This window comes from Aedes albopictus, chromosome 1 (genome assembly GCF_035046485.1).
Source record: "Aedes albopictus strain Foshan chromosome 1, AalbF5, whole genome shotgun sequence".
NCBI lineage: Eukaryota > Metazoa > Arthropoda > Insecta > Diptera > Culicidae > Aedes > Aedes albopictus.
The window spans coordinates 199,416,329-199,428,745 of NC_085136.1; the positions used below are offsets into that span (position 1 = coordinate 199,416,329).

Here is a 12,417-nt window from a genome sequence, read left to right on the forward strand (position 1 = left end):
GACTCCAAAAATCTTCCACAAATTTCTCCGGGTGTTCTTCTACGGAATCTTTCATGGATTTTCAAAGAATTCTCTTAAAATTCTTCAAGAATACTGCATAAAGTCTCTTAAAGGATTTCTTCAGAATTTCCTGTGATCATTAGTCCTGAAGTTCATCTTAAGATTTCTCTGAAAATTTATTTGAGGATTTCACCAGGAGTTTTTCCGAAAGATTCTCCAGGAGTTTTTCAAAAGATTCTACCAAGAATTCTAATAATTGCTCTGAAGAATTACCTTCGAAATTTCTAAGAAAATTACGCGAGGAGTTCTCTTGAGGACTTCTTCGGGGATTTATTGAAAGTTCCTCCAGAACTTCCAAGTGCTTATCCGAAAATTATTTAAGGAATTCTTAAAAGGAGTCGTTCAGAAATTTCCTTCTTAACTGAATTCAAAAATTGAACAAAACAAAGGGACAGGTCGTAATTGTCGAGTTGTTGCTGTAATTTCAAAACTTGTTACTGTTATGCTATTGCTGATAAGTGGATCAATACTACAACAATAACTAAACTTGTACTTCAACAAAACATGTTATTTAAATGTTATTTAGTTAATGTATATCAATAGCTTGATTATAACAAAATGAGATTGTCCAACAAAATTTGTTTTGGAAAAGCTATACCTTGATAATTCAATAATAACAAAACAAGATATAAAAACAGGTTATGTGATTTCGTAGTTATTAATTTGCTATTCTCCTCTGCTCGGGATGACCACACCGTTTGACGCCGCCGCCGCCGCCGCCGAAAATTCATTCGGCGTCACGCCGATCACGCCGCCGCCGCCGCCGAAAAAAAAATGCAAAACTCCGCCGCTGACAGATTTCAAATCGGCGCACACCTCTATTGTTAGTTTCAATAACAGATTAATAACTGGTAATTTGGAAAATATTTAAAAACAAATTTTGAACTTTAAAAGTTATTGATAATAATCCAAAGGCAAATTTAGTTATAATATCAAACTCATAACAAAGTTTGTAACAAAATAATAAGTCTATAACATATAACATAAAAAGTGAGGTTAGATCGAGTGCTTGAAGTACCCTATATTTGTCACTCAATACGAGGGACAGAAAATCTGGTCATAATGGTCCAAGTATTAAAACTCCCAAGATGAGAAGTTGGCTCTGTATCAGCTTAAATGTAATGCCAGAAAGAAGAGAAAAAGGTACTGATGAGAGAATACGCACACGCTCCTCATCACGCAATGCTCTATACAACGAAATTCTCGAATGAATGTGAATTTCAAAATTTGTTATTGTTGTGCTATTGTTGGTAAAATATTTGCACACTCTCAATAATACAATAATAACTAAGCTTGGCCTGCAATAAAATATATTATTGGAATGTTATTGAAAGCTTGTATACCAATAGCATGATCATAACAAAATAAGATTGTCAAACAACATATGTTATGGAAAGGTAATGTCTTGATAAGAAAATAATAACAAAACAAGATATAAAAACAAGTTGTGTGATTCCGTAGTTACAGGGGATGGCCAAAATGTTTGGGATAGGCAACTTTTTTTCTCTCACAAAAAAGTTCAACATGCTATAACTTTTCATAGAGTGCACCAAAAAATCTCAAATTTTGACTGTTTGTCAACCTATTATATGTGCATCACTGGTACAAATTTGGGCTTGATTGATTAATCTTTCGCAAAGTTAGAACCGTTCGGGTAAAACACTATTTTTCAGACAACTCATTTTTGAGCTGTCATATCTCGGAAACCAGTGAACCGAATTGAATAATTTTTTTAACGTTTATCAACAATATATTGATACTTAATACAACATTATAAAATGTAATATTTTCTCACGGCGAATAAAGTTATACTGGGTTGAAATTTTTACCCATATAGAGAAAAATAAGTCAAATTTACAATACCACACAAAAAATACTAAATGTGCTTTTCCTTTAATCTAAATTGGCTTTAATATATCTGATTAAAGGTAACTTGAGGACAGAAGTGGCAAATCTTTGGACATCAGCACTAAAGTTTATTGACATTGACTTAAAAAAATTACATTTTTTCGAGAAAATTCCAAAAAGTGTAAATCCATGATAATTTTTGTCAACGTTCAAAAAGTATCTATGTTTTAATAGTTTGTGAAGCATTTGTATAGTGGTAGTGTACGTTCAACATTTCATTCAATTCGGTTCACTGGTTTCCGAAATATGACAGCTCAAAAATAAGTTGTTTAAAAAATAGTGTTTTACCCGAACGGTTCTAACTTTGCGAAAGATTAATCAATCGAGCCCAAATTTGTACCAATGATGCACATATAACAGGTTGATAAACAGACAGAATTTGAGATTTTTTGATGCACTCTATGAAAAGTTATAGCATGTTAAACTTTTTTGTGAGAGAAAAAAAAGTTGCCTATCCCAAACATTTTGGCCATCCCCTGTATTAATTTGATATTCTCCTCTGCTCGGGTAGTGCATGGGTGGCACAAAATTGCAATTTGATATATAGAATGCTAACATGAAGCATAAAATTTGGAGATGGTGTAAACATTAGTGCATGATGTTAGTATGATGAATTAGAGTTGACATGGTACATGAAATGCTATATTTATGTACGAAACTTCGTATAATAATAATGGTGCAACAGATCACGGTGGGACGAATGGCCAAAAACGTGAACTTTTTTCAGTAGCGTCTTTAAACGTGATTTTATCGGCATGATATCTTCGGATGAAAATTTTATAAAAATAGGGCGCGTCGAATGGCGTTTAGTTTTAGTTCGCAACTTTGCCACAGGCGGCGCTGTAAAATCCAACTTTTTTGTTTGACGTTTTTTCAATATGGTGTCTTCGGCAAAGTTGTAGATATGCTCAATACAAATATCTTTGCCGAAGACACCAACCCTCTATCTCTACATTGCTTCAAGATACAGACGTAATTTATGAATGACCCCCCAAAAATCGTTTAATTCATATATATCGAAAACGCGCAGTTTTAGAAAGTTGCAATGTTCTACAAAGTTGTGTAAAATGTCAAAAGAAACAACTTTGTAGAAGTGAATAGGGTTCTAAAATGGCAATAGAGTTAGTTATGGCTATTTTTGAGTTAAAAATAGTCGTTTTTCAAGGCTCAATAACTATCTTGGATGCAAATGGATGCAAATCAAACCCCACTAGGTTCAATATGTATTACTATTAGTTGAATATCCTGATGTTTTCGGTTGTATCCTCGAGTATCCTTAGCAGGGGTTCCTAATCTTACTAGAGCCTATTTTTGACGCTAAAACAATAATATCAGTTTTTGTATGTCATTTAGAACCCCATTATCTTCTGTGAAGTGATAAATATTAACTATTCGCATAATTGTATGCTTTATTGCGCCTATGAAGATCAATTATTATCAAATTATTATCATATTATTTTAAAAACACTGCATAGAAGTGAGCTAAGTGAGGTCATATGTATCCAAGTGATCTCACCAGCACCAAGTCCATCCAAGTGTTCAGTCTGCACAGTGGGCCTGGTCATTTTAATATTTGTATCACATCATCGCTGATATGCTGTAAAAATTAATATTAACAAGAAAATACCAGAAGAAATTCTACTATTTGCAGGATGCTTTTCAATACTGGCTGTGCAAGCACTAGAATAGAATAGAATAGATGATCGAAATATATTATATTCAGTTTTCTATTTATGCAAAAAGATTGAAAATTCGTTGACTGTAACGCAAAATTTTTGAAATTTTGTCAATTCCGTATTTTTAAAAACTGTAAATAGAGCTCGATTTTCAGGAAAAACTCAAAAACTGTTCGCTTCAAATTTTTTTGAAGCACGATCTTGATATCAGGACATAATTATGCACCAAAAATTTTGGTCTTCGATAGAGGGTCATGACTTTCGTTATTTTTTTTTGTAAACTAATCAAAATATCAAAATCTCGCGATTAGTATCATACAGGCGTATCTACAATGATCGATTTCTCTTCATCGATTTTCTCTTTGGATTCTTTCGGGAAATACGAACAATATTCGGATGATCTCTCGGTTTGTTTCAGTAAAGAACGACTAGGACTAGCATCCAAAACAACAAAAACAACCGAAAATTAAGTGCTGGCCAAGTTATTAACCAAAAAGAAAATCGATAAAGAGAAATCGATCATTGTAGATACGCCCGTATGATACTGAGCGCGAGAAATCTATTTTTCATATGGTGGAATACTTATAATTGAAGTTTATGTTAAGCTTCTGATGCATAAGTGTAAAGGAACAAATCATTGTTCTATTTTTCAAAATTACCATACATATTCCTCCAAAAAAACCAGAGTTGCGATGGAGATCTCGATCACGTTGCATTGTTCGAAGGAAAAAGTGAAAAATGACGCGTGTTTGGGGCAGTTGCGATGGGGATTTCAATCGCGTTGCATTGTTCGAAGGAAATAGTGAAAAATAACGCGTGTTTAGGACAGTTGCGATGGGGATCTATGTCGCGTTGCATTGTTCGAAGGAAAAAAATTTCGAAGGAAAAAAAATTCGAAGGAAAAAATGAAAAATGACGCGTGTTTGGGGCAATTGCGATGGGAATCTCGATCGGGTGGCATTGTTCGAAGGAAATAGTGAAAAATGACGCGTGTTTAGAGCAATTGCGATGGGGATCTCGATTGGGTGGCATTGTTCGAAGGAAAAAGTGAAAAAATGACGCGTATTTGGAGCAGTTGCGATGAAGATCTCGATCGGGTGGCATTGTTCGAAGGAAAAAGTGAAAAGTGACACGTGTTTGGGGCAGTTGCGATGGGGATCTCAATCGGGTAGCATTGTTCGAAGGAAAAGTGAAAAATGACGCGTGTTTGAGGCAGTTGCGATTGGGATCTCGATTGCGTTGCATTGTTGGAAGGAAAAAGTGAAAATGACGCGTATATGTACAAATTTTCATGCGAATTGGCGAATGCGAATTGAAACATCATGAGATCTTTAGAGTCACAGATCTGACGAATTGCCGGGCCCGTTGCGTAGTGGCTACACCTTCACTTCATAAGTGGATGGTCATGGGTTCGATCCCAGCCCCGGCACTTGCAATTTTTCGTCAGTTGCTCTTCCCCCCGAAAGCGGCTGACACCTGATCCTCTTCTGAGCATATGCTCTAACGGACCCTGAAACTTGGATATCGGCTTACGGCAACTCATAATGGACCCCCAATCGGACTGGAAATGGAACAAGAGCCATACAGCAACATCGTGCTCATCATTCTACCATGAACAGGGTAGAAAAGGGAGAGCAGCGCGCAAAGGCTACCAGTTTGAATTAGTATTAGTGGAATTAGGATAGAATACATTTAGGCGCTGTACAATGTGTAAGTGCAGCCGCCAATTGGAATCGGCCACGCAGTGCCCTAGTGGATAATAGAGCTGTAAATTAAGTTAAGTGATTGAAGAAAAAAATCTGACGAACGATCCATCGAACCAAGCCGCACTTGTTTATCCTGGCTTTGCTCACTTGCAAAAAGAGATAGCTTTTCTAAATCGAGCGCATTTGTTTACGAATTTTCAAGATTGGTGCTCTTGAAAACATGAGTAGGGGACCAAATCGGCCATTGTGGCAGCCATATTTGTATCCTCTGATGTTTCTCGTTAAGATTGACAAAAGCATGACCAAAAATCTCCCGTGCAAAAAAAAATAATCTGGCGTATTTTTATTTTGTCCCTCGTAAAAAAATAGAGGAAATAAATACACTTTTGATTTATTTCCCTAACAGTTATACACAGAAAATAAAACTTTAGGAAGAATTTTGAAGAAATAAAACAATTAACATTTGTCATAAAAAATCGATTTTTTTCGTCTCAAAATTAGAGAACCAAAATAACACTAGTTCGCCAAAAAAAATCGAAAGTGAAATTTTATCAACGACCTAATTTGTTTATGCATTGTTACGTGCTGATGTCGAGTATTACCTGAAAATCGAGTTCTAAAGTTTTTGAAAATATGGAATTTACTAAAATAAAAAAAATGCGTTTCAGTCAACCAATTCTCAAGTTTTTTTTACATGAATATTAAGCTTATACCTACATATATTTTGTCAGATTGATACAAGTCGAGAAATTCGACACCAACATTTCAAAAGTGCGTAACTGCTTTTGCAACCAATGCCTTCTCATAAAGCTGTGGACCGTATCTTATCCCTCCCGAGCGATCCACTAGCACAAATAGAAAGATAAAATCCTCCTCTTTCGTTTAATGGATGTGAATGGCGTAAGATGAATAATATACGATGCACAGCTCTGTGAGAAGTAATTGGTTGTAAAAGCAGTTACGCCCTTTTGAAATGTTGATGCCGAATTGCATTATTGCATCTTTGAGAAACAGTCAAAAATGGAAACGAACCTGAAATGGAAATGTATGGAGAAAACGTGGCTTGATTTACAAAATTGCAAACTGCGGATAACTTTTGATTGGAAAAAATACATCTCTAATTGTTTGATATGTTGAGTATAAATGTCTCAGCTTTCAATTGATGCAAAAAATTTGAAAATAGGTGGTTGCCAACAAAGTGAAAAAAAGGTTTTGGTAAAAAAATCCAAGATGGCGGCCAAAACCAATATGGTCGACCCAACTTATTGTAACAATAAATAGTAGCTCTATATCTCCTCTTTTCAACGACATTTCATTTTGAGGAAGTTTTAGAAGAAACTTTCGAGTTAGAACAGTTCAAATGAACCAACACTTGGCCAAAATGGGGCGGTCCGCACACATTGTTGTGGCTCTAACTAACGGGGGTCCATCAATTTGAGTAACCAAATGCAATTTTTTTTTGGCGAGGACTTTCAGAAAATCGCCACCTAAAACTTTTTTGAAGACAAGGAGTAAATAGTGGACCTTTCTCAGCGCGAATTAATCAAGAAAAATAAATCATTTTCTGGAGAAATACCAGAAAATTTTCCATTGAATCATTAAACCATTGAAAAATAGATAATGAAATATCCAGTGAATTTTTTAAACAAAAATTGGCAAATTCTTGTGAAGTCTAAAAGGAAGATCTTAAACTAGACATCCGTTTCCATTTCTATGAGTTTCAAGAGATAACTTTAAGATAAGATAGCTATTCAATAAAATCATTCCTTGTAATACTACTTGCAGAATGTTTAATCAATGCCATTTTTAAAACTCTCATAACATCTTGAAAAACAATTTACAAACATAAGTTCATTTTTTTCTGCTCCCTCCGATTACACCCACGAATACAACATATTCTAAACGCTTAATTTCAATTTGTTTTGTATTCTTAAAATAAATATTAAACATATTTCAATTGCCATGCCAAAAGCATAACAATAGTCACATTATTAATGATACCGTCTTATTTCAGAAGACTTATTTCTACCTACATCATTATATTGGCTCACCTGTGTGCTATTGTAGGTTGGTAGCAGTTGATTGAATTGATATTGTTGCAACTGCAGTTGTGACAGCTGTTGAGACTGTTGCAACAAACGCAACGTGTTGAGTGCCTGCAGGTTTTGCAGCCGTTCGTAGTCACTGACAAAGCTATTGCTGCTACCACCTCCCCCTCCGCCACTGTTGTTGCTTCCAGATTGACTGTTGCAATTCCCATTTCCGAAGGAAGATCCTCCCTGTGATTGATGCTGATAGAACTGACTCAGGTTCGACATGTGACTGTACTGTGACTGTGACGACTGGGAACTACTGTTGGTATTATTGCTATTGCTACTGTTGCTGCCAGAGCTGCTACCGTACTGCTGCTGATGGTTGATGGTGAGATAATTGATCATGTCCAAAATGTTGGCGCTATCGAAATTGGACAGCAGACTGGACTGGTCATTGTCGGGCGGGGAATTGGAACGTGACAAAGACTGATTGCCACCGAAGAGGGAGGAGCTGCTATTCGCCTCGTAGTTGTGATTCAGGTCGCTGAGTTGTTGCGATCCGCGAAAATATCTTGCACACATGCCAGTGGAAGATGAGTTTGGTGATGTGGGCAAAGAGCAATCATATGCGCCCATATTGCGTTGCAGCAGCTTTAGCGTCTCAGAGGTTAAGCTGTTTGGTCCGTTGGATCCGGATAAACTGATGTCATTGTCAAACTGGAAATAAAAAGTAAAAGTAAATACTAATATGTATGGCGGCATAATTTTACGTGTTATAGTTAAATTATTCACGAAATTTAAAACAAAAGTTTTTAGAGTGCTTAATTGCTGCAGTTTGGCTTTCCTAGTTTATTCTTTTAATTGATTGTCCATTAGCGTGGTTCAAAAAATCGTTTTTACTCCACACCGCTTATTCGATTCGTAATTAGATTCTATGCCTTCTCCCAAAATTTGAGCACATTTTTTTGGTTGAAAATTGAGACTGCACAAGCCCTTCAAAGTTTGTATGGGAATTACTATGGGAAAACGCTGTTTTTCATTCAATCGACCGTAGTATTTCCCCAAGTGCCCTTAAGCGTTCGTTGACCCTTGGTACTTCTAGGTTACGTTATCAGCTACAACTTTGCCGCCGAAGACCGCATTCAAATCGCATGCGTCATTAATTAGTTACCGATTTTTATCCAGAATCGAAATCTTTACTCATGACGGTTGAACTAATCGGTGGGCATCACTGTATTTTGCAGTGAAACAAAGTACAGTCGAGACTCTTATAAGATCACTGGTCGGGGGGCGCAATAGGAATCCGCTTAATAGGAGACTAAGAGCTTATGGGATTTCGGCTTTTTGGGGGTGTGGCCTATTATCTCGGGTGTGTTAAGAGTTAGCGCAATACTTTCTTCGGCAAAGTTTTAGAGCTTGATAAGATCTACCATTTAGAACTTTGGTTCATATGAATAGTTGGCAAATTGGCCGCTAGAGGGACCATCAACAGTTTCATGCTAAATTGCACTACAGGAACCATATCAGGTTGTCAAGCAAACGTTACGATATGCGACAGCTCGAGACCCTGATAATTTGGAAGTACAGTGTCTTCGGGAAAGTTGTTGGGTACGCCAATAATTTACTGACGATGAGTTGCGAAGTTCGAAGTTCCTCCACTGGGCGGCGCTAGTGAGCAAGTAAATTTTCAAAACCTCATATCTCAGAATCCCGATAACTTAGAAAGTTGGTGTCTTCGGCAAAGTTGATCAGTATGACATATACTTACATAAAAATAAACACTTGTTCCGCAATTCTGCCACTAGGTGGCGTTTACCGGGTTTTTCGTCTTTTTTTACTTTTTTATGGGTTTTTCGGCTTGGCAAAACTAGTGTCGCTTTCCCTGATAACTTAGAAAGTTGGTGTCTTTGGAAAAGTTGATCAGCATGACATAAACTTACATAAAAATTAACACTTGTTTCGCAATACTGCCACTAGGTAGCGCTAGTGAAGATGCAAATTTTAGAAACCTCATAGCTCAGAATCCTGATAACTTAGAAAGTTGGTGTCTTCGGCAAAGTTGATTAGTATGACATAAACTTACATAAAAATAAACACTTGTTAAAAAATTCTGCCACTAGGTGGCGTTCACCGGTTTTTTCGTATTTTTTTTTACTTTTTTTTGGGTTTTTCGGCTTTGCATGTTCACTAGCGACGCCTAGTGGCAGAATTGCGAAACAAGTGTTAATTTTTATGTAAGTTTATGTCATTCTGGTCAACTTTGCCGAAGACACCAACTTTCTAAGTTATCAGGATTCTGAGCTATGAGATTTCTAAAATTTGCATGTTCACTAGCGCCGCCTAGTGACAGAATTGCGAAACATGGGTTAATTTTTATGTAAGTTTATGTCATTCTGATCAACTTTGACGAAAACACCAACTTTCTAAGTTATCAGGGGGAGCGACACTAGTTTTGCCAAGCCGAAAAACCCCAAAAAAAGTCGGAAAAAGACGAAAAAACCGCTAAACGCCTCCTAGTGGCGTAAATGCGAAACATGTGTTTATTTTTATGTAAGTTTATGTCATACTGATCAACTTTGCCGAAGACACCAACTTTCTAAGTTACGAGGATTCTGAGCTATGATATTTCTAAAATTTGCGCCGCCTAGTGGCAGCATTGCGAAACAAGTGTTTTTTTTTATGTAAGTTTGTATCATACTGATCAACTTTGCCGAAGACACCAACTTTCTAAGTTATCAGGTTTCTGAGCTATGAGATTTCTAAAATTTGCATGTTCACTATCGCTGCCTAGTGGCAGAATTGCGAAACAAGTGTCAATTTTTATGTAAGTTTATGTCATACTGATCAACTTTGCCGAATACACCAACTTTCTAAGTTATCGGGATTCTGAGATATGAGGTAGTGCAATTTAGCATCAAATTGTTGATGGTCCCTCTAGCGGCCAAGTTGCCAACTAATCATATGAACCAAAGTTCTAAATGGTAGATCTTATCAAGCCCTAAAACTTTGCTGAAGAAAGTATTGCGATAACTCTTAACACACCCGAGATAATAGGCCACACCCCCAAAAAGCCGAAATCCCATAAGCTCTTAGTCTCCTATAACGCTCACCCCTGCCTAGTAGGAGTTCGTTTAATAGGAGTCCGTTTAATAGGAATTCGTTTAGTAAGAGACTCGACTGTAGTCATGCCCGAGCAGAAGAGAATAACAACAGCATAACAAAATGCGTTATTTTGGCAAAATAACTGCATAATGGAATTAGTAATTTTCATGTTATTAACATAACATATTGAGTTATAAACTTGCCTGTCATAAGCGGCAAAATAACAAGTCACATAACAAAAATTTGTTCCTGAAAAATCAATTTAATAACATGTTTTGTTAGTGGCAATAACAACTTAATAACAGTGAATTTGGGAAATATTTCAATAACAAATTTTGATATTAAAGAGTTATTGATTGAAAGAAAAATTAGGGTAAAAACTAACTTTTTTTACTCATTTTTGGGTAATTATTTTAAGTGTGTTATTCTATTTTTAGAAAATAATAGGTCACATAAAAAAAATTTCGAATTTATTACAAAACTTACAAACATCGACGGGATTTGAACCTCCAATCCTGCTATCGTAAATTTCCAGTCGCCTTTACCAATGAGGCTATCACAGCACTTGCAGTGAGGGACGATAGAAGCTTTACTGGTTCTACGTATTGCCAGTTTCCCTATTCCCCCATTTCATGTTTGCCAGTCGCAGGACAAAAATAGACAGAGATTTGAATGCAAGATCAAACAATGAACCTCTCTCTCTTACCAACAGCGCTATCGCGGTGCGCCGACATGTGCACTGTAACACTAATAACAGTGGTGGCGTTCGCAGGGCCCGTCGTCGGCTGTTTCGGAACAAAGAGAACGACGAAAAAGTTGCTAGTCGACTATTTATGATTGAGCTTCGTCATGGGGTGCATTTTGGCGGCGACAAAGATCTTTTCCAGACGGAGATGATTTTATTTAATTTTTTGTTTTGTTCGCGTTGTGAGAACGGCGATTATACACGTACCTACGTGAGCGAAGGTAAAAGCTAATTATATCATATGCCGATATGATTACTTCTGCAGATGCTGTTTAGTTTTATTCTGTTTTAGATTATTTTTAGTAATGGAAAAAGATATTTATGACATAATGTCAAACAATATATGATCGAATAATAATAGACCGAAAGAAAAAAGTTATAATAGACAAATGCAATCATCAATTGAGCAGAATTGTCTGTATAGTTGACATTTTTATTGATTAGAATTATTTAGTAGGTACCATATTTGCTATCTCCACTCTCACTAACATTCATTACTTCGTAATACATAGTCTGTTCGATACTTTTTGACGTTATAATTAGAGGTTAGAATAGCAGTACTGTTAAAATGACATATAAATTCAACTAAGTTTACTCAATTTTGAGATAAAAAAAAAACTCATTTGCAGATGTATCATTTTTTGAAGCTAAAATTTTACTTAACCTATAAGAATTGGGAATCGTAGAAAAGTGATAGGAATTTGGCACCGTAACGGGACTGGGATATTGAAAGAAGGAAATTAATACAAAGATAAACATATCAATAGCTATGATGCTATATTTACCCAAAACTCAAATTATAGCAATGAATAAAATAAAAAATACGGAAGAGTCTGATGAAATTTCTAGAAGTTACAATGCCTTTATTTTTTACTTCATAATATGAAACAGCAGACAATAAAATGAAGAAGGTAAACTATGTAATGGTTATATCTGCGATAAATTTTCTCCGATTTTGACAATATTGATCTCATTTGATCCAGATTTATTTTTTCCATCAAAAACAAATCCGACTGAACCGATCTGGTCATCGTGAGTTAAGAAAAAACCCGAATTGCCATACACGTGGAATTTTCCATAGACCAGCTGCAATTGGTTTCTTTAGTGGTGTTGAGATAATTCCATATTCACAATCTATACATGCCAAACTGAGCCGAAATCCAAATTTTCATGAACTTTGGTGCCCG

General features: G+C 36.1%; 1 protein-coding gene across 5 annotated transcripts in view; it reads right to left on the bottom strand.

Annotated features, from left to right (window-relative positions):
- LOC109423500 (cytoplasmic polyadenylation element-binding protein 1) overlaps positions 1-12,417 on the bottom strand; it is a 124,769-nt gene that overhangs the window by 17,215 nt on the left and 95,137 nt on the right. For all 5 annotated transcript variants that reach the window (XM_029866932.2, XM_062846110.1, XM_029866930.2 and 2 more), the window contains exon 5: positions 7,402-8,100. In XM_029866932.2, coding sequence (XP_029722792.2) covers positions 7,402-8,100 — 699 coding nt within the window. The remainder of the gene's footprint in view (positions 1-7,401; positions 8,101-12,417) is intronic.